Here is a 23797-nt window from a genome sequence, read left to right as displayed (position 1 = left end):
TTTTACAAATAAATGAAACTGGAAGCTTTCCTTAATTAATCAGCACTTATATACAATTATGTTTCCTCTCTGGAATTACACATTTTACTTTATTTCATTATCCAAGACCTGTACTGCATGAACTTACTTTGTAGTTTATTTTGCTCCATATACTGTAGTGTAGTGTAGTTTCTGTTCTGTTGTATATTCTTGATCTTTATTTTGTTTATTTCAAATGTCTTATCCTAGGCCTTATTTATTGTCCTTCTGGTAGATTTGTTTTTCTTCTCAGTTTCTGTGCTTTGTTACTTTTTAAACAATGTATTTAATCTTACTTAATGTCCTTTTAGTAGATTTGATTTTCTTAGTATCTTTGCTTCATGATTTTCTTGTCATATTTGCCATAGTGTACTTTACTTAAATACTGTATTTTACTTCTGCTAATTGACTCTTTTATAATGCTAAATATTGTGCGGATATCCACAGCTGCATAGAAGTGTCCGGTGGTAGTTTTGATACTGGTATCTTCCTATCCTATGTCTACCCATTCACTCAGGCACTGTTTGTGGTCAGTACATCAGTCAGTAAAATTATGTCATACCTCCGACAGTGAGGTTGGCTGTGGTACAACTGACATTATCTATCGACTGGAAGCTAAACCAAGTGTCAATAAGAGCTGATTACTTCCCATTACCTCTTGGAAACTGTTGGGGGGGAAAAAAAAATCTGAAATGCATAATAAAAGATTTATTATACTGTAATTGTTAAGAGTCTCAGCATGAACTTTGTTTTCTTGTGGATAATTTTTCGTACTTGAGAATGATGATTGTGTGGCAAGTTACCAGGCTTGTAATCACATTTCTCTGTCATTGTAGGACCTCCCAAGGTCACTGTTAGCCACCCATCTACTGCTTGCAAGTGCAGGATAGTACAGTATAAGCTTGGCTTTCATGCAAAGATTAGGTGTTCATGATTATAATGATGCTGTATTTGCCAGTTTTTAGAGGAAAGAACAAAATACATTCAAATTTTAGCATTTCGGTACTAAATCAGTTGTATAGAATTATTACGGTTAACAATCTCATTCTTTTCATCCAGACTCGCATATATAATTTGCATAGTAATGAGATATTACAGCAAGGTTTATTTCTTTGAGGACATAAAAATGAAATAAAATTGTTTTAGAGCACAGTGCCATGAGTCATTGCTATAACTTCTGTATGAACAGAAGCACCAGGAATACCATATTGAATGACAGTATGCCACTATTATTGATGCTGTTAATGAAGACTGTTCATGGTAAATTGCTTGTAACTTTGCAAATAGCCTCCATGGTGAATGGGTAAAGCTTACTGCTCATATAATTTTTCTATCATCTGTGTGTTTGACCTGTGCCTGGTGAAGTACTGCTGTATGTGTGTTTGGGGGGTGTAGGGGCTAACTTGTGTTCCTTGTGTTAAGTAGCACCAGCGTTGTTCTCCAATGCCCCAGCGGAGGTATCAGCCAGACTACGATACAGAAACACAAGAGGAGCATGCTTGTCTTTTAGATGATGTAAGTAATGTCAGTAACCTCCCTCCTCACAAAGAGATACCTTGATCATATGAAATTGTAAGAGCATAACAGGCATATAGAAGATCAAAAGTAACTTCACCACCTTCTTGAACACTTTGGTTACACGGAATCCTTAGAGCATACTGATTTTTAAAAAGGTTTAAGTTACCTTTGCCCTCAGTCACAAACACCATGGTTTTATAAAATTGTAAGTAATGTATGAACTCACATGAAGGAGAGATAGAAAGGTGACATTACCTGTTCAGCTAGGTTGTAGATGGTGGCAACCATTATCCACTCTTTTGACTCAGTGATACCTGTTTCATCCTTCCCCTTTCTCATTCTGTCTCTGTGTCTGACCTTTTCTTACTTCTCCCGTCACTTTTTATTACTCTTCTTTCTGCCTCAGGTGGTGCTACACTGAGTGACAAGCCTAATGGTTTACTGTAACCCAGAAAGCCATTTAAAATGCTGGATGGTAACATATAACCAGATTATGGGGTGAAGCGGAACTTGCTGTGGTGCTTCTGTTAACTGGGTGGAGAGATGCAAATGCTGTATTCATCCAGGAACCAAACCTCCACCCTAATCCCTGTGCCTCACTGTGGTGAGGTGCTGTCAGCCACAAGGGAACATTGGTTCACTGTGTGGGACAGCCCTGCAGTGACAGTTTATGGGTCTGCTCAGCCAGACAGACTAGAGTTGATCAACAGCAACAACAACAACACATTCTGCTCAGATCCTCATCCACTGTGGGGTTCTCTTTCAGGATTGAATTGGTGTACATTTATTTTATGCATCAAGTAGTTGTAGTACAGTAGAATATGTTTCCACTACTTACAGAGTTTATTAATCCTTTCATGGTCAGACAACTTTAGTATTCTGTTTCAGCTACAGTCTAAGGATCTATCCATCAGTCTATCTATTACCAGGCCTTAATCCTGTAAGGGTTGGCCACAAATAAATTGCCTCCAAGTCGCCCTGTCCCCTGCCATTTCACTGCCCTCACCTCAGCTCACATTCCCTTCTCTCATATACATCTCCACTCTATCCCTCCATCTCATCCTCAGCCTCCTTCTCCCACTCCCCCCCTCCACCTCACTCACATACACTCTCCTCGTTAGTCTCTCGCTCTCCATCCTCTCGACATGTCCAAACCATGTGTATTTCTCCTAATGCTTTATGTCATATCCACATCCACACTGCAATCTCCTTCACTTCCTCATTTGTCAGTCTGTCTCTCCATGTAACTGGACATGCTCCTTTCAAATAACTCATTTCCACTGCTCTCACTCTTGATTTGTGTCCATCCAACAAGGTCCAAGCTTCGCTTCCATACTTTAGGGTTGGTATCACAATACTGTCATGCAGTGACTGTTACTTCCATGCCCACTTCCTTGTTTCTTATTGCTGCTTTCAAAGAGCCAGCCGGCGTTCTTTCTTGTTGTACTTTTTCAAGCACTTCACCCTCTAAACTTCCATCCTTACTCATCACACTACCCAGGTACTTATGCACAGGCATTGTCCATTTCCTCATCATCCAACATCACTATACATTCAGTGCCTTCATTTCTTTCAAAGACCGCAACATTACTCTTCCCTACATTCACCTTTAGATTCTGTTTCTTAAACACTCTCCCAGGCTCATTCACTAAGCCTTGCAGTTCTCCTTTGTCTTCATTTAACAGTGCAGTACCATCTACAAACAACAGTACAGGAAGTTTCCAAACACTGCCCTCTCACATTAGGGCTGCTCCGACATCCACTGCCCTACCTCGTATCACTCTTATAACCCCATCCATATACAGACTGAACAACCATGGAGACGACAAATCCCTGTTTCAGTCCGACATTCAGATAGAAAAAGTCACTCAGTTCACCATCCACACTCACTGCAGCCTTTAGCACCCTCAGACATACTCTTCTATCTATCAGTCTATTGCCAGATGCCATAATCCCGTAAGGGGTGGCCATCTGACTCTGAGTTATTTGTTTTACAGGGGGGGACACTAACCCTCCACCAACCCACTTGCTGACACGTAGGAAGCACGTATGGTTTGGTTATATGGTTACCACCCAGCATTATAAATGGTTTCTTGGCTTACAGGAAACCATTTGGCTCATCACTCAATACTCTTCATGGCATTTAATAGCTTCCCATTTACTCCATAATTATATTCTTAATATTTTCCACATTCCTTGTCCATCCCTTGTCATGTGCTTTCTCCAAATCCTTGAAGGCCACATACAACCTCTTTTCCTTCTCTAGAAACTCTTCCACTAAAGGCCTAAGGATGAATATCTGATCTACACAACCTCTTCCCTTCCTAAAACCTCCCTGTTCTTCACGAACTAATTCCTCTGCCAGATGTTATTTAGAAGAGAGTGAGAGTATAGAAGTGTAAGAAAGTTAATACTGTTACCAGTAATCCTCTTCATGGTCAGGACAACTCTGCTGTACTATTTTGTTTCATCTGAAACCAGACAGTTTTATTTAGCCAAATGTTAAAAATATAATCCATTATATTATCAGAAATATCACTGTCAGGTCTTAGGTTTCTATTGATGACCTGGTCTGATTGGAATACTGAACATAAATAAAATATATAGTTGAAGGACAGACCATCACTAATGACAAATTTGACTGCAGTGCAGTCAGAATTGTCATATGAAGTAATTTGACCAAAAATACGCTGGAAAAATTAGATAAATGATGATCTAGGAAGAAAACTGAATGCGGATTACTCAGAATATCGGAAGTTATTCTTGAAGGAGGTGTGGAAATGTAGAAGTGACAGTGAAAAGAAATGTGAAAGTGTGAAGGATGGAAGTGGTAGACTATTAACCCATGGGGATGAAGTAAGGACCAGATGGAAAAAATATTTTGAAAGTCTGATGAATGGGAATGGAGAGAGCAAACCAACTGTTAACATGATTGGTTTTGGGAGTGTACAGAGAAGGAATGCTGTGCCAGGAAATGTAACACTTGCAGATGTGAAGAATGCTGTGAAGCTGCTGAAAATTGGGAAAGCAGCTGGGGTTGATGAGGTGTATGCAGAGATGATTAAACATAGTGGAGAGAGCAGAATGATGTGTAAGAAGGCATGGATGAGTGAAATTGTGCCAGTGGAGTGGAAAAAGGCAATAATTGTACCCCTGTATTAGAATAAAGGTGAGGGAAGTGAGTGCAAGAGGTATTGTGGCAGAAGTCTCTTCACTGTTGTAGGGAAGGTACCGTATATGGAAGAATTATTGTAGAGAGAGTAAGAGAGCTATCAGAAGTCCAAGGGAGTGACGAACAGGGTGGCATTAGGAGTGGCAGAGGGTGTGATGCTCAAATATTTGGAGTGAAACAGATAGTGGAGAAGGCTTGTGAGAAGGACTTTAAGGTGTTTATGGCATTTATGGATCTGGAAAAAACATACAACAAAGTAGACAGTGAAGGATTGTGGAAGGTTTTTGTGCATGTATGGTGTAGAAGGTAAGCTGCTAGGTGCCATCAAGAGTTTTTATGATGGTAGTGAGGCATGTGTTAGGGTAAATGGGTATCTTAAGTGAATGATTCATGATAAATGTGGACATGCAACAAGACTGTGTGATGTCCCCTTGGGTGTTCAGTATATTTATGGATGGGGTGATGAAAGAAGTAAAAACATGAGTAATGGAGAAAGGGATGGCATTGGTAATGAATGGAGATGGATGGAATATCTCAAATTTGTTGTATGCTGATGATATAGTGCTTCGTGCAGATACCGGACAAGAGCTTGGTAGATTAATGTAGAGTTATGTAGATGTTTGTAAGCATCATACCTTGAGAGTAAATGTAGAAAAGAGTAAAGTGATGGTTATTGAGAGAGAAGGTGACTCCCAGTGTGATGTTGCAGTGAAAGGAAAGAGACTCAAATTCGTGGGAGTTCAAATACTTTGGTACAGTGACGGAAAAGAGAAAAGAATGTGTAAAAGAAGTGGAAAGTAGAGTGACACAATTAAGGAATGTAGCTGGTGCTATGAAGGCCTTGAAAAGAAACAGCGGCTTGAGTATTGCAGCTGCATAAGGCTGATATGGAGGAGTGATAGTGCCAACTTTAACATACAGATGTGAAACTATTGTGTGGCATGAAAATGAAAAGTCAGGAGTAAGAGCAGTGAAGGTGGACTGCTGAGGGATGTATGTGGAGTACAGAGAGTGGTTAGGATATGGAATAATGTGATTCATGGAAGATGCAGAGTGAGGAAGTCTGTGGACACCGGTATCAAAGAGAGTGTACTGAGATTATATGGTCATGCGGAGAGAATCGATGACAATAGAGTGGTGAAAAAGGTATATCTGAGCGAATTTGAAGGAAGGAGGAGGCGAGGTAGGCCAAGAAGGTGGAAGGATGTGGTGGATGAGTGTGTCAGGAAGAGAGGTATGGAAGTTGGTGAGGCTAAGGGACTGACAATAGATCAAGCTGGCTGGATGAATTTTGTGGGTGAAGTGCATGACCAGGGATTTGGCACCCCTTTTTAACGTGACAGCGTTCTGATTTGCTCTTGTCAGATAGGTACAGTATATGTGAAGCTGCAGAATGTAGTGAAATTTTTTTGGCCTGTCAGATGGAGCCAGGATTTCTAGGGCTTTGATGATGAGTAAATGGAAGTATGGCCCATTGAATTGGCCAGACTTTGGTTGTCTGGATGTTGCTACTCCTCACCCTGCCCTAGGGTGGGGAAGGAGGTCCAGATGATAATGATACATTGGAAAAATCTTTGCTAGAAATAATTTGTAAGTCATAATAGAAATTTAATGAACTTGAATGTTGTCAGTATAGAACAGGATGGATTGTAGTCCTCATATGTTTTTTGTGCTAATGTGGTATAAATCTTAAGTGTGTAACAGTAGGTCTTCTGTGGTATTTAAACTGTGCTTGGAATTAGTTTTTAGAATCTTCTATGTTTAAACAGTACTCTAGATTAATTTTGAGGTCTTTGGGAACACTGTAATTGTACGTATTTAAACTTTGCTATTGTTTTGACTCAAATTTTCTTTTCATCACAACATGACGTACACTGATTTTGAACTAAAGCAATGTTAAACTCGTGAAAAATGTAATTGGTAATAATGATAGAGAAAATAACCCACAGTGGCAGACAAAAGTACTGTTGTTCTTTTACCTAAACTGGCCGAGTTATTTGCAGCAGTATATTTCATGCAACCCACCTGGAGAAAAAGACAGTGTTATGGCTTTACATTCTTTCCATATCACATTTACATGATTAGCAGTGTATTCTAGTGTTAATCCATTTTACTACTTGGCAGTCAAGAAGGAGGGATGGTAATTTTAGGCCATGTTAAATTAAAAAGAGTGCCATTTGTAAAGGTCAAGCAGAAACTGTCACCCATATTTGGAGATGTACAAGTAGAAAGGTAATGTCATTCTTTGACTACTATTATTTTGGTGCCTCCACCATAATGAACAAAACTTTCAAATAAACTTCTTCAGTCATATTACTCTCTTGTGCATAAAATTTTTATCTTTAGTAAGAGGAAGATTACTGTGGCTAAATTTATATATAAAAAGTCCTTGTCATGTGTGCAAGATGCTTCTTCATATCACAGCTCTTTCATACAAGTAGACTGTAAATTGGAAATTTGCAAATGAGCTTCATAGGCAGCAATAGAATATGAAGAGACTAAGTTTCTGTACTATACTGTGAACTAGAAAAAGAACATTGAAATAAAGGCAACTTGTAATACCTACTTGCTTTAACCCCCAGAGGACTTCTTCTTTGTAAGGTAGTTTACCTCCTCTGAGTCATGTTTTATAACCAAAGTAAATTGTACCTCATATGAAGCTTGCAGTTTAACCCGTGCAAACCTTCACAGTGCCTCATATGAGGTCTGCAGCTCGGCAAGAGTTAATCAGAACTGAGCACTTAGGATCTGTGATTAATCTCCAATATTGTACATGGTTTGCAGGATGAGATCCAGACTTCATATGTTGACAAAGATAAGGAAGTGGAGGCACGGCAGAGAACAGAGAGGCTGGATGAGGAAAAAGCGATAGGGTTCCTCCAGGCTCTTTTTATTCCAGTAAGTGGATAATTGATCATGTACTGTCACTGGCAAAAGTTCATTGACAATCCCCTCTCTTGCCTGCACTGTGTCCTGCTTTCCATATTTCTCATTCCTCCTCTGAATGCCAAAATATCCTTCTTGTATTCTGTTGTTTGCTTTATATTGCTGTTGCAGAAAATTTTTTCATGTCACAAATTCCATCACCACAGCCAGCAAGGAAACGTTATAAAATTCTGATTATGTTGGTAGTTTGAAAATATATAATTATACAGTATATATAGAGAGAGATAGATAGATAGATAGATAGATAGATGGATAGATTGATAGATCTGAACACTAAGAATCAAAGAGTATGGCTCATTAACTTATATACAGTAACCCCTCCAATATCCGGATCAATAGAGCCATAGGCAGGTCCGGATAGTGGTCCTGTCCGGATATTGGGCCCCAGCTTATGGACTTGTACTTATGGACCCTAACTCTGAAAAACACCTATACAACTCCCTCTGGACATGCATTGCACCTATTTAAGACCCAAATCACACCAATAAGGGACATAAAAGACTGAAATAAATGCAAAAGAACCATAAAATGAGGTTTTAGAGGTGAGTTTATACAATATTAAACATTCTGGGTACTTACAAGTCCCTTGCTCTTGGACTGATTTGAACTGCCAGTTTGCAGTCCACAGTTAATCCTCTGCACTCTAAATTCTAATTTCTTAACACTGCACAACACTGTAAATTCCCGTGTGTTCTAGTGGCAAGGTATAGCAGTTTATTCACTGTTTATTCACAAAAAACAAGCACCTGTGGCTTGCACTGTTATGAGTATCTGCTCTCCATCGGAGTTAAGCTGTGACTGTTGATGTTGGTGGGGTAACAGAGTTGCCAGATCGCAACAGCCACATTACCAATCTCCTCAACTTTCATTGTCAAATATAACTTTTCATTACCAAATTCGTAAAGCTAGCATATATTCTTCACTAATTATATATACAAGTGGAAATACATGTAATCACTCTACTTATAACTAACACCATGTTGATTATTTTCACACTATGTAGGGTAGCAGATTAATCAGAGAGAGCAAACAATCCACCATCTCCATCCTGTGTATCCTCATACATGTGAAAAATCCATTTGGTAATGCATTATTCTAATTCATTACCAAACGAATTTTTCATTACCAAATTGGCCCACACTTGGTAATGAAAAATACCAAATGGCAACCTGACAGGGGAGGGGGGAGGGGGAGGAAGGAAGGGGTGAAGGGACCATGGTGTAACAGCTGTTTGGCGCCAGGCGGGAATTTCAAATTATGGGATGGAAAAAAAAGTCAGATTTTTTTCCGAATTTTTTGCAGTTTTTGGCCCATTTTGGGAATATTGGATCCCAGGAGGATTATGTCCGGTTAGTGGGGATGTTCGGATATTGGGCGTTCGGATATTAGAGGGATTACTGTATATATATATACAGTACCCTCGCGTCCAGCACGCGTTTGTCCAGCATGATTCGCGTCCAGAACGGAGAGCAAAAAATTAGTACAATTTAATACGATTTAAGTACTGTAAAACGGGTGCATAAGCATAACACTGACGGAGCTCCGAGAAGTGGGCGAAATCCGCAGAGTTCGCCTCTAGCACGATCACCCCTGGTCCAACACGGTCATACTGGACATTCCGGTGATGCTGACAGCCAATCAAAACTTCCGATCAAGTAGAATCCCCCACCCTCTATCATTACGTGATCATGATGTCGCCCAGTGAAAAACATTTCTGCTCTCACGTGATGTTTTGTTTAAATTTCTCCCGCCACAGTGCCATTCAGTCGCATAATTTGCATTGGACGGTGCTTTTTTCTTGCTGCATTTTCTGCCCTTGCTACTGCATTTTACCCTGCTCACAATGCCTAGGAAGCCTCCTGAGAACCCCAAGAAGTGACGGCACCTCCCTCAGGCCACCAAGCTAGAATTCATCGAGAGACAGAAGAAAGGGGAGAGAAATTTCAAAGGATTTATGAGGGAGATTGAGGAGGAGCAGCAGCCATTATCTGCTACTGACACCAGCAGCCATCCTCTAGGGACCCAGTAGGACTATCTACAGCCTCGGATATCATCTTCCATTCCCAGCAAGCCCACCAACACTGTCCTAAAAGATTAGTTATCATTCATAGTACAGTATCATTTATTATAATTACAGTAGTACCAATATATGTATAGGTATATGGTAGGTATTTAGGGTGACTTTTCCTAGGGTTGCTGACATAATTCATTTTTCCCCATAAGCTCTGTTGTTTGTCCAACACGTTTTGGTCCAACACGGGACCCATGCATGACAATATTACTGTGTTGGACGCGAGGGTACTTTATATATATATACACATACACACACACACACACTATGTTGTAAACTTCAAAGATGATATTTTCAGCATTATGTAGCATAAGGAGTTACATACTGTCCCATAATCATCCATAGTATATACAGTATTCATTTTGAGATGGCTGAAGCCCAAGTGCTCATTGTGAAAACCATCATATCCAGCTGTTTGAATACTTATTCATTTTGCCAGTTGGACCTCTTATATACTCATGCGATTCATGGCTGCTGTGTTGTATCCAGCTGTCTGTTTCTCTTGTGTATTTTGTGTTTTGTGACTGTTCATATTCTTAGGAAAGAAATATTAGCCATGACCTAAATTGGCCTTTTTCTGTTAGATATAGAAATTGTCTTACTTCTTGGGTAAAATTAAATTGGTTTTAGAGATAACAAATATATAGGGAATACTTCTTCAGTATCCTGTTTTTGGGAGTTTACATTATAGCCTATATGGCTTGGTGGGGAGGGGGGGAGTTGGAAGAAAGTTTGATGGTATTATACTAAATGAACTGGTATTGTGTATTGATGCCATTTTCCCTGAAGACTGATAACTAATCCATGTATATCTGTCTGTAATTGTCTTGTTGAAAAAAAAAAAAACTTTTGAAGCAAGGTGATACTGTATTTTTGTATTTATCCCATGACTTTTTTATTTATTTATTTTTTTCATATACCAAATAGTTTTCTTCAGCTTGGGAAAGTTGTCCTATATTGAAGGCTTTTATTAAGGCAGTATCTAATTCCTCCAGTTAAAAAAAGCTGTCCTACCCAGAGTATTGTCACAGTGTGGCAAAAAAATTAAATGAAAAGACATTACTGGGCTAAGTGGGTTAATGCAGTTCATGTGGATGGGTGTGACTACAGTAGTGCATTTAACCTGACAAAGATCTTTAACTCACTTCCCCACATTAGTTTCCCCCCAAACTTCAACCTACAGCAGTTCAAGTCCAACTTACAGATTTTTTTATATAGGTAAACTGAAGACACCTGTAATCTGGTGTATGGATTTTTTTTTTCCCCCCCCACTTCCTCTGGTCATGTTAAAAAAAAAAAAAAAAAAATCACCATGGCAATCAGATTGTGGGATTGATTAAACTAGTAAATAAGAAGTTACATTCTAGCCACTTGCCTGAGGCTCCCTGACTTCCATGCAACCACAAACTAGTATTCATGTTATGTGAGTGGTTCAGGTCCTTAGGTTAAAATAAATCAGCTCTAACTCATTGGTTTTGATACAGGGAGTGGTGGAGTTCTCACTATGCCTGTTCTTCGCCAAGCTGGTGTCATATACGTTCCTCTATTGGCTCCCTAACTACATCTATCACAGCAGTGAGTTCAAATTTATCTTATACAAGTAGTTATCATCACCAGCAGCACCATTTTCATCATCATCATAGCCTCTACCTTTGCCATCATCATGTATGTCATCACTGTCACTAGCACTGTCATTATTGTTGTTGTCATCATCGTCATCGTACACCGTGATCAGTGTCATCATTGGCATCATCATCCCCTGCATCACCACCATCAACTGAACTGTCATCATCATCATCATCATCCTTGTCACCACCCTGCCACCATCATCATCATCATCATCTTCATCATTACTGTAAGCCTATTTCTTATTTAAAAAAAAAAAAGAAAAAAAAATATAAATAGGGTGGGTAGGGTTCAGAAATACTGTATAAACAGGAACAGAAGAGAGCTACAATATATTCTTTAGAAAGCCTACCCTTTCCTTTCTTCCTTCTTTCCATCCTTCCTCTTCTGTCTTTCTTTCCTTCATTCTTTCCTCTTCCTTCTGTCTGTGGGTGACTCTACACTGAGTGACAAGCCAAATGGTTTCCTCCACACTAGGAAACCATTTACTACGCTGGGTGGTAACAATATAACCAAATTATGGCGCCTGGTGGTTTGGTGGGCAGTTAAGGCTCCCCAGTCGGATGGAGCTGGTGCAGGTTTATATCTAAGGGACGGTTGAAGTTTATTGCTCACGTAATGCCTCTCAGGGATGATTGAGGCAGGTCACTCTCATCTTTGTTTTCAGCACCAAATTGCCTAACCCCAGGCTGCCATACCTCTCATGGGGAAACACTGGATTATATGGTGAATGAATGAATGAATTAAAATCATTAATGCATGTAGCATTTCAAGAAGTTTAACTTGTTGAACCCAGTGGTGTATTATTTAGTTTAGTGTTGTTGCATGTTGACTGTATATATATTTTTTTTTTTTACAACTTTTTTTCAACAGCCTTTATTAATTTCTTGATTACCAGAGGGCTCTTCTAAGCCTACTGAAATTTGATAGAGATGGCAAGAATCATATTAAAAAGTGTGTTATGTGATTGAAGGGTTAATTGATCAGCAGCTTACCGTCACTACTATACTGTAGGTACAATCAGGGTCTGATTTTTGCTTGATATTTTACCTTGACTACTTTTCACTTGCCTCTGTTGGCTAGTATGCTTGTGCTGAAAGAGCCTTGGTGTCTTTCTCTGCCCAACTATGCATCTTTTTTTATGTTTAGAGGAAGAAAGCAGCAGTCATGCTGTAAGTGTGAAGTAGGTGCAGTGGAATATTTAATAGAACATTTCATTCTTTTGTACACTTGCACATTTTACTCAGGCTAACACAAAATGACAGATTGAGAGAATCCTTGGAGTTAGTGGGTTAGTAATAAAACTAAACAGCATCTAATTGGATCCATTCCATCTGCAGCCACATTTGATGCTGAAGGAAGTGCCAACATGTCCACCTTCTTTGATGTTGGTGCGATGATTGGTGGTGTGTTGGCGGGCATCATCAGTGACTACTCTGGCATGTCAGCAACCACCTGCACTGTCTTGCTCATCTTTGCCATCCCTATGGTCAGTGCGCACCTTCTTACACACGACCAGTCTGAACCTAGGTCACTTACCCAAGTGTCTCCCCTATATCTCCTTATATCTTGCTCACTTCCTGCTCAAAGTATAGCATGGCCATCTGCCGGTAAATGCTTCCATCTCATTTTCATTTCTATACCTAAGCTGCCCATCCTCTCCCACCTCCCTTTGTAAACTTTCCATCTCATTAGTATGTATATTACTAAGCTCTGTTTATATCAACATATGCCCACAGGCAGGCTTGGATGATGTAGAGAAGGATAGATTCTGGAATGGCCGAATACATGAAGTAACTGGTATGGTGGAAGATGAGATTGTAGTTTTGGGAGGGACATGAATGGTCATGTAGGTGAAGCAGCTCAAGGATTTGAAGGAGTACATGGAGGATGTGCTTATGGTACAAGAATTGAGGAAGTGGAAATTACACTTGAGTTTGGGGAGGCATTGAACATGATTGTGTGCAGCACACACTTTAGGAAAAGAGAAAGTAGGTTGATTACATATGAGTTTAGGGGAAATAACAGTCAGATAGGCTATTTCCTGGTAATGAGGGGAGGTTAGTGAGGGATGTTAAATGTATGGGGAGCGAGGAGTGTGTGCAGCAACACAAGTTACTACTATGGCGCAAGGTGCTTAAGCAGCGAGTGATGAAAAAGAGGACAGATGCCATGCAACTAGGAGGAACGTATGGAAGTTGAACAACCAGCAGTAAAGGATACCTTCTATAAAAGAGATGAGTAGGATGGTGGCTGAACACAGAGCTGTTGACAGAAGTGTTAATGAACAGTACAGAGCTCTCAAGAACAGTCTCCTGAGAGTTACTGATTCAGTGTGTGGATGGACAAGGGGCCTCCCAAGACATAAAGTAACATGGTGGTGGGATGAGGGTGTAAATGCTGCAGTTAAGGAGAAAAGAAAACTTTTCAAGGAGTGGAAGAGGGTAGTACCTAGAGGAATACTTGGCTGCCAAGTGGAGGGCTAGAAAAGAGGTTTATAAGGCAAAATCCGAGTCTTGGAGAATTTTACTTGATAACCTATATAGTGTGGAATGGAAGAATATGATATTTAGGTGGCAAATCAGATGAAGAGAGAAACTAGGGATATCATAGGTGTGCAGTGTGGGAAGAATGATTAAGGAAAGATAGTGGTGAACAGTGGGGATATTAAAGATGCCACAAGAGAGCATTATGACTGGTTGTTGAATGAAGAGTTTGACTGGAACAGGGAAAGTTTGGAGCCAGCAGATCCAATGTTTGGCCCTTGGCCTTTGATTGATGCTGCTACTGTGAGCAGGGCAATAGGTAGGATGCAAGTGGGGAAGGCAACAGGTACAGTATGTTAGGGTTGAATGCTGAAATGCAGAAAGCCTCAGGAGATAGAAGTGAAGTTAGTTACTGACTTGATAAATATGATTATATATGAGTGTGTTGTCCCAGATGATTGACTGAAGAGTGCGAGTGTAGAAGTGATTAAGGGGAAGGGTGATGCCCTAGAAAGAGGAAATTACAGAGGCATAAAGCTTTTGGTCTAGATAATGAAGATAATGGAGAGAGTCGTAGAAGGTATGATTTTAGAAAAAGTGAGCATGGATGATATGCAGTTTGGGTTTATTCTAGGCAAAGGGACCACTGATGCCATATTCATTGTTCAACAGCTTCAGGAAAAATATATAGGAAAGAAAAGGGATGTGTACTTTGTTTTGTTGACTTGGAGAAGGCCTTTGACAGAGTCCTAAAGGAGGTAATGAAGTGGGCAATGGGATCGAGGAGTGGCTAGTTAGGATGGTTATGGCCATGTATATGAGTGCTCGCACCCAGGTAAGATTGAATGGAGTTTTGAGTGATGATTTTTCTGTGAATGTTGGTGTGCGTCAGGGTTCAGTCTGACCCCCTTGTTGTTTGTCGTGGTACTTGCAGCCCTCATGTGACTTCAGAAATGACTTCTATGGGAATGTTGTATGCCAGTGATTTAATGTTGATTGCACAGAAAGAAAGGGAGACAGTGGAAAGATTTATGAAGTATAGAGATGGTATGGGACACAAGGCCTTGAGAGTAAATGCAGATAAAACAAAGGTGATGATATCCAGGGCAGGTTGTGGTACTGTCAAAGAAGAGGGAGAGTGGTCACGTGTGATTTGCCACAAGGTTGTGGAAAGTATTTCCATCTTGCGCAGTGTTTGTGATCCAGGAGACACGTTAAGTGCTGGAGGTGGGGCTGGAGCTACTAGCTCTGTGACTGGAGTGAGAGTGGTTGTCAGTAGTTCAGGGAGCTGTTGCCTCTCGTGACACTGAGAGGGCTCTGTCTCTGTGCTAAAAGATCTTTGTATGAGGCATGTACTAGGAGTGTAATGCTGTATGGTAATGAGACCCGGGTAGTAAAGGAAGAGGATATTTGTGGGCTCAGTGGGTTAGAGCGCTCCGCTCTGACCGAAGGGTCGGAGGATTGAATCCACCCAAGGGTCATTGGTAGACATCAGGAAGGGCATCCGGTCATAAAATGCTACACGCTCCAATCCAAAGTCCTCTACTCAGGGGCAACGCCTTAGCCCTTCGGGGATACCAGGCGTAAAAAAAAAAAAAAAAGAAAAAAAAAAAAGATGATGTACAGAAATGACAGTGATTAGGTGGATGTGCAGTGCGTCCATGAGTGTGAGGCTTGGGGGGCTTGGTTTATGATGGTAGAGTTAAGAGGTAGGATAGGATGGGACTGGAGTGTATTGGTGTTGTGATGAGGAGGGGTAGATTGAGGTGGTTTGGGCATGTGGAGAGGATGGGGGATGACAGTTGGGTGCATAAAGTGAGAAGTGTTAACTTTAGGGTGTCGCCACACTTGCTCCAAACATGTGATCGACAAGAGGAGAGGAGGATCAGAGGTCTGTCCAACATCGTTCAGACTCAGATATTCAGAGGCTCAAACCCGGTTCTTTGTTTCATCTTGTCAGTCATATGTTTCAAGCATGTGTGGCTGTGCCCTGAGGGATAGGGTTGTGAGAGGTAGACCAAAAAAGACCTAGGATGAAGTCATTGTGTTTGACCTCAGGGATAAGAGACTGAATAGGGAGGTTTCTAGAGATCAAGGAGCATGGAGAGCTGCTATTAGATGACCAAGGCCAATGCATGTGAGCTTGTTGGAGCCTTTAAAAATGAAAATGAAAGCTGCCTATCCCCTCCCACTCCACTTCCTTTTGTAAACTTTCCATCTCATTAGTGTGTTTATTACTAAGCTGCCAGTGTCCTCCCACTTCCCTTTGTAAACTTTACATCTCATTAGTGTGTATATTACTAAGCTGCCCATGTCCTCCCACTTCTCTTTGTAAACTTTCCATCTCATTTGTGTGTATACTACTAAGCTGCCCATCCCCTTGCACTTCCCTTTTCCTTCATTAACATAAATATATACTGTATATAGATTATATAACTAATACTGATTTTTTTTTCCCTTAGGCTAATATTGTTGAATTTTGAAAGTTTTTTCTAGGTGACTGGTTAACTCCATTAAACATTCGAACATGAAAGGTGTCTGGTAATTTTAAGACTAAGATTACATCTCAACTGACAACTTTTTTTAGTGAGTGAAAGATGTATTGGAGGAAAAATATTTGCCACCCCCCCCCCTCTTTTTTTTTTCCCTGTGTGCCACAGTTCATTGCATAAGATTAGTGCTCTTGTTCTTTCATAGAAAATTGTCATTTTCTTGGTGGACTGTAAAATCAGGCTCAAGCAAAGAGATTTCTCATAAGCTGGCCAGACTGCAGCATTCTGACATATTTCACCTTGAATTTTCTTCATTTAAAAAAAGGGAGGGGATATATCAAATCTTACATATTCCTCCCCCCCCCTGATTTTCTTCAGTTACTGATAAAATAGGAGGAGGTATATCAAAATTGTAAAACTGTCATTTAAATCCTTTGATGGACTCAGAACCAGAGTGACAAGTCAACCATCCACATAATGTGGATATAATACTTCAGACATATATGCCTTATGTTTCTCACATGGCTTGGGTGGTAAGGGAATGAATATGTATTAGTGCGTAAGGGTGAAAAGTCTGTAGTTGTGTATGGAAATACGTTCCTTAACATCTCAACCAAATATTAATTGAATTGTCATAGGCCTTATGTCTCTCCTTTTATCCAGAATTCAGGTAGTTTGCTTTTAAAGTTGTTTTTTCTCAAATTTTATTGTATTTCACTTAGTTGCTCATCATTTTATAACTGCTGTGAAGTCAGAAGTTTTACTTATTATTTTATTTTATTTATTTATTTTCTGATAATCCCTCAACCCAGAACCAGCATCATTTGCATTAATTAATGATGTTTCACTTAACTCCCTCAGTTTGGTAAAGTATTCCATATAATTTTGCTATTTATTGACAGTTTATCCAAGGGGTGGTTGGAGTATATTGCTCATGTAATGCCACTCAGGGATGAGTGAGGTTGGTCACTCTCATCTTAAATGTTAGGACCAACTGCCTAGCCCCGGATTCCTACGCTCCTCATGGGGCAGCGTAGGATTGGATGGTGGATGGATGGATGGATTCATTGAGGTTAGGGAAGACATCATACTAAAGGGTTACTGAAGTCTATCTCAGGCCTTTCCAGATGTAGGAACCTGTTTTCAACACAGTAAAATTGTTTGGAGGTAGCTAGAATGAAACAGAGTGTCGTCAGATTCAAGGGGTTAAACTAGCATTTTTTCTTGTAATCATCATAGACAAATAAGTGGGTTAACAGTAAGCTTAGAGGTTTCCTGTATAGAGGTATGTCATTATCCACTTTCAGTTATTGTTGTATTGAGAGGCATGTCATTGGCAGATGGAAGTGTACCGTTTATATGCCGGTGGCAGCAGTTATGCAAAGACAATGGGTCTGCTGGTACTGATGGGAACGGTAGTGAATGCCCCATATGCCCTCATCACCACTGCCATCTCCGCCGACCTGGGCACTCACCCCATTCTGGCTGGTAGTGCCCGAGCTGTGGCCACTGTGTCGGCCATTATTGACGGCACTGGATCCATAGGTAGTCTGGATGAGCAGTGGCCGTATTGTTAGTGTATGGTGGTAGGGAACAAGCTTTATGTGCAGTATGTCCATGAAAAAATGATGCACTATTTCTCCTCTACAAAGACTGATATTTTTCCCCAAGTTTGCTAAGTGCGTCATTTTTCTTTTTGTTACGTCTTCCACAAGTGCTCCCAGCAAAGATTTCTGAGTATTTCTGTCCATACTCATCAGTGATCCCACCTTCCACAACACAACGGTGTTATAATACCAGTTGATATTTGTGGTAAAGATATCCAAGCATATTTCCTCAACTGTTTAACTCTGTTCTTGAAGTGTGATTTTTTTTTTTTTTTTTTTTTTATTTTTTTTTTTTTAAGTCATCAGTTGCTTTTAAAGTACAAAGCTTGTTCTCTCTTGACCAAATGCTGATGTTCCTAATGTTTTTAATAACCTTGAAATGTTTTATTAATTTTTTAGTTTTCAGACTGGATTAATATTCTCTGCAGTTGTTTATTTACCACGCATTTATTTATGTGAGCCTGGGAATAATCACATTTCCAGATGATTATCTTAGGGATACTGGTGAGCAGTCCACACTCCCTGATCATAAAATGTATTTGTATTGTATTCGTGTTATGAGTTTTCAGAGTAGATTCATTTTCTCTGCAGATGTTTATATACCAGGCATATAGTTACGTGAGCCTGGGGTTAAACACATTCCTGCTGATCGTCGTTGGGATACTGGTGAATGGTCCATACTCCCTGATCACAACCGCTGTGTCTGCAGATCTGGGGACACACGAGTCTTTACAAGGCAATGCTAAGGCTTTGGCCACAGTCACATCGGTTATTGATGGCACAGGCTCCATAGGTGATGACTTGTATCCATTTTTACGCATGGGACTGCATGCCATATTGGAGTAAATTTTGCTTCATCTGATATATGCTGAACAGTGTGGGGTTTGCAACTTTCCAGTGCAGGCTGCTTCTGTTCTTCAAGCATTTTGATGTAGTGTTTTGAATATGCCTGCTTTATTGTCTGTGAGGGTAAGGGCATTGCTTGGCTATTTTTTAAACATACTGTTCTACTAAATGCATTAGCTTATGGTACAACTGTAGCTTTTTAGTACATACAACAGTAGAGCTTCTTTTGAATGCATTATTACAGTATTATTATTATGTGCTGTTAACCAAATGGTTTCCTGTACACCAGGAAACCATTTACTGTGCTGGATTGTAACCATATACTGTATCCAAATTATGGCACCTGGTGGTTTAGTGGGTAATCAGGGCACTCCAACTGGATGAGCCTGTGTAGGTTTATATCCAAGGGATGGTTGGGATTTATTGCTCATGTAGTGTCACTCAGGGATGTGGGAGGCTGGTTACTCTCATCTTAAATGTCAGGACCAACTTGCCTAGCCCCGGGCTCCTATGCTTCTTATGGGGCATCACAGGATTAGGTGGTGATGATGATGGTATATTTATTTATTTATTTATTTTTCATGCATGCATCCTGTCTATAATTTATTGTAGATTACTGAAAAATGTAATGTATATTTTCTAGGTGCTTTCTTGTGTCAACTATACTTTGCTGAAACTTTGTCCAAGATTACTTTCTCCTTGTTGAATTCAGAATTGTAAAGAGGTATTAGCACTAGAATAGGGTACCAGTTACAAAGAAGTGCTATGAAATGGATGTTGACATAGTACTGTAAGTGATCCCTCAATTATCCGAATGCTCATTATCCAGACGTGTTCAGTATCCGGACGCTGGACCTTGGTTCTATTAAACCATTATCTGAATTTGCTTGCTATTATCCGAACATAAAATTGCCGGAGAACTTTGGCTGGCCAGCTGACTTGTCTAAACATTTGGTGTCGTGGCCGCTGGGCTCGAGCCAGGAGCGGGAAGTAGTCTGTAACCCACAACCAGAGCTAAGATGTCCGTCTGCCCCTGTACTGAATGGTCAAAATCGCACACTTGTCCTATCACTCCTAATGGACCTCCAGCACCCGAGTAATACGACTGCAGTGTCAAAACAACTGTGCACATTCCCCATCGAATGTATAATATCACGCAGCCATGGGGGATAAGTCTTTCCCAGTTGCAACTTCCATCGAATACAGACCACAAGCATGAGTAGATGTTTGGAGACAGCGGCCATCCGCCTCTCTATCGAAGGTTGAATGTCTCCTGATCACGGTACGTTGTTTCTGCATGGTCACTCGTCATCTAACAGACCGCAAGCCACAAGTTAATGTAGGGCAAAAGCGCCTGTTGACAGAAGGGGGAGAATCCTGCCCACAGTCTTGCCTCCCCCCCCCTCTTGTCCCTCTTCCATACCCTCCTGGCTCCCCCCCCCTCACTCCCTCAGTCCATACCCTCTTCTGTGGTGATAGCATTGACTCATGAGTGTTCAAAGTTTTTTGCAATTTATTTGACTACTATTGGTCTTATAGAAATTCCAAGGTGACCACGAGAAAGCTCATGATATTTTACCTCTAGACATATGCTTAACTCTTGGAAGATGCTGTCAAAATTTTGGACTAGGATGGTGGGAAGTTATGTGAAGGTAAGTTTTACTCCAATACTTTATTCTTGCTTGAATTTCGTACTCTTACTTGTCAGTTTTATGTGTTGTTATTAGCTTACAGTATAAACACCAGCGAAGATGATGATGTACGATTTATACCAATATATCCAGTTTACGGTGGCATATTTGGCCGTGTAATTCTTATTTGAGCCCTGGGAGCAACCACTCCTCACAGACAACAGATTTTTCAAACCATTATCAGTTTTTTGTGTGGATTTTTGTTGTTTATGCATTGTTTTCATAATGTTTAGCATTAATATGGATAATTCTATGTGTGTTTTGATGTTTAAAAACATTGGTTTGACCTGAAAACAGTGCCAAAATTAGTGGGGTACTGTACAAGTTGGGTTATTTTTGATTTTCAGTGTGTGTTTTTTTTTTAATGGTTTTCTTGGTGTTTAGCATTATTTGGGATATTTCTATGTTTGTTTTGATATCTAAATATGGCAGATTGACCTGAAAACAGTGCCAAAATTAGGAGGAGTACTGTATTTTCAGTGTTTTTGTTTTTGTTTTTGCATGGTTTTCTTGGTTTCAAAAATTATTTTAGGTAATCCAATTTATGTTTTGATGTCAAAATATGGCAGAATGACCGGAAAACATTGCCAAAATAATGAGGGGTACTGGACATACAGTAATGTTTAGGTAGGGTGTTTTTTGGTTTTCAGTGGTTTTTCTGCATGGTTTTCTTGGTGTTTAGCATTACTATAGATATTCCTATGTGTGTTTTGATGTCTAAATATGCCTGAATAACCGGAAAACACGGGCAAATTAAGCAAAGGTACTGCATAAATAAGCTAGGTATATGTAGGAGGTGGATATAGGTAGGGTCTGGGTGTAGAAGGGGAATTGTGTTCATTATCTGGATGTTGTCACTACCCAGACGTGCCTTTGGCTCTATTATGTCCGAATAAGTGAGGGATTACTGTAATAATTAAATTAACACCTTCCATTGCCATGTCTGGCAGGAAGTGTTTGCAAACTTTTGATCCTGATACTACATAAAATTTACTAAGAAGGAGTGCATATGTAGTTTAATATTCAGACAGCTTGGAGACAGGCTGACATGAGCATTGAATGCTACAGTTGTATTACCAACCCCCATTCTTGATGCCAAACAGCCATACAATAAGGGGAGTGGGGGGGGAATCTGAACAATCTAAGCATAAAAAATAATGATTGAATGAATGTAGTTGTTGTTGAGTAATCCCGGTCTGTCTGACTGAGCAGACCCATCATGTGCAGGCAAACAACCACCCTTGCTGGGCTGTCCCACGTGGTGAACTGATGTTCCCTTTTCCCTTGCGGTAGACAGTGCCTTACCACAGTGAGCTGTGGGGAAGAGTGTGGTTTGGTTCCCTGATGGATGCCACATTTGCATCTCCATGCAGTTAACTGGCATCCTAGTAGGTTCCATATTACTCCAGTTTTTTTGTTACAGTATATGGTTACCATCCAGCATTGTAAATGATTTAGTGGGTTACAGGAAACCATTAGGTTTATTACTCAGTGTAGAGCCACCTAAAGTGAAAAGGAGAGTAATATATATTGACGGGAAGGATGGGAGAACAGGAAGAGAGGAGAGCAGACACAGAAAAAAATATATGATAAAGGTGATGGAAGTACAGTAGACAGTAGGCAGCACTACATCAAGAGGGCAGATGATGTAACATGTGAAAATGCCTTTTGGATACCTGTACATAAAATATTTTGTGTTGTAAATACTATACCACAAGGACAAGTTTCATATACCAGTTCAGAAACATTTAGTAGAGATGCACCTCACAATCAGATGTAAAAGCCTTCATTCTCTTGCAGAAAGCCATATTACTGAATTTTGAACTTCTTTGCTGTTGGACTATAGGCTTCATTTGGATTTTTTCTTCTTTTCATTCTTTCCGTTTTCCTTTCTTGTATATAGAAATGACTACTTTTTTTATTTTCTTGCCATGGCTGGACAAGATCATTCAGTTTAGGGGAGATCGCTTATATTATGGTGTTCAGAACAGTCATCTTTAATCTTAACCCTCTCGCGCACGATAAGTTTCAGTAAGTTTTCCGGCGCACGACTTTTTTTGTGAAGCTGCCTGGCCCGGCTGCCCGCGTGCGGCAAATAACACGTATTCTCTCCTTATTTTCACCACCCAAACATCAATATACTGCCATGAAACCTATGTCATCTTATTCGTCGATGTTTGTTCTAGCTGATAAGCACCACAGAAAAAACAGGAAAACACGAATAAAACAACATTAGGCGGCTGTGGATAAAATTTCGCTACGTCACGTTCACTTCCCAGCATCATGATTCAAGTGTTTTCCATCATACAGGAAAATGTTATTAGAAGTTTTGATAGAGAATTTCATCAGCTTTCTAAAGAGATAAATCCGTTGTTGATACAATTTGTAGTTTTCGAGAAAATAGCCAAAAACTGAAAGCCATTAAAAATAAAAAATAAAAGAGCCCTAATGTGGAAATTTTCTTGCAGATGTTATGTTTTTATTGCATAATATTATGCAGAATTTCACTAGCTTTCTAATGAGCACCTCTTGGTTTCCATACGCCTCATAGTTCTCGAGTAAATCGCCAAAAACGACTGGGAACTCACGTCCGTACATCACTTTTGTGATGTGCGCACAGCATATGCAATATTCCCGCCTATGTAACAACGAATTCTTACCATAGATATTACATTGTTATGTCGTATACTTACACAAAATTTACTGCTCTTTATCACGGTTCTTATAGGAAATCAGTACGTCCAATAGTTTTCGAGTAATTGGCCAACAAAGTGAGATTACTCCTCCGAGTGCTTTCGACTTTACCGAAAGTCTGTTCTCCCAACTTTTCCAACAGAAAATGCTCCCAGAGGTTTATATTCTGCAAATAAACATACAGTACATAGAATTTACTGCTCCTTATCATGGTTCTTACAGAAAATCGATACGTCCAATAGTTTTGGAGTAACTGGACGACAAACATAGAATACTCTTCCTCACCCTCACGCGAGATAAAAAACACTCTTTCCCTACCTCACCCATGGCTACATATTTTTGCTCGTTACGTTTTATTATTTTCTTTTTTTACTCAAAGTATACACGTAAAATATCATAAGGTTTTTGATAGTGCTGTCAGAAACTTGACGTGACCACTAGTCTTTTTGCTAGGTTCTGACAAAGAAGCTGAACTTTCTTCCATCTCATATGTGTGTATGTATAAAACATTATTTATTTGTGTAAAAAATATTGAACTATAGAAATAGGTCAATATACAGATCAACAAAATACGGATAACTCACTTCCTTCAGAGGTGTTGAGATGCTGGCAGTAGCTTGAAGATGAGGA

The 23797-nt window shown here is 39.9% G+C and overlaps 1 protein-coding gene across 2 annotated transcripts in view; it reads left to right on the top strand.

Moving 5' to 3' along the window:
* The window catches only part of MFS16 (major facilitator superfamily transporter 16), a 67777-nt gene that overhangs the window by 38645 nt on the left and 5335 nt on the right, over positions 1-23797 (top strand). The window contains exons 7-11 of one of the 2 annotated variants that reach the window (XM_080277178.1): positions 1444-1533; positions 7493-7606; positions 11210-11300; positions 12692-12840; positions 18528-18729. In XM_080277178.1, coding sequence (XP_080133304.1) covers positions 1444-1533; positions 7493-7606; positions 11210-11300; positions 12692-12840; positions 18528-18729 — 646 coding nt within the window. The remainder of the gene's footprint in view (positions 1-1443; positions 1534-7492; positions 7607-11209; positions 11301-12691; positions 12841-18527; positions 18730-23797) is intronic. The other variant, XM_080277179.1, reaches the window with a different exon arrangement.

The sequence above is a fragment of the Coenobita brevimanus genome, chromosome 69 (genome assembly GCF_032717465.1).
Source record: "Coenobita brevimanus isolate Jiangsu-jjx chromosome 69, ASM3271746v2, whole genome shotgun sequence".
Lineage (NCBI taxonomy): Eukaryota > Metazoa > Arthropoda > Malacostraca > Decapoda > Coenobitidae > Coenobita > Coenobita brevimanus.
Note: the sequence above shows the minus strand (reverse complement) of the source record. Positions and strands in the feature narration are given on the sequence as shown.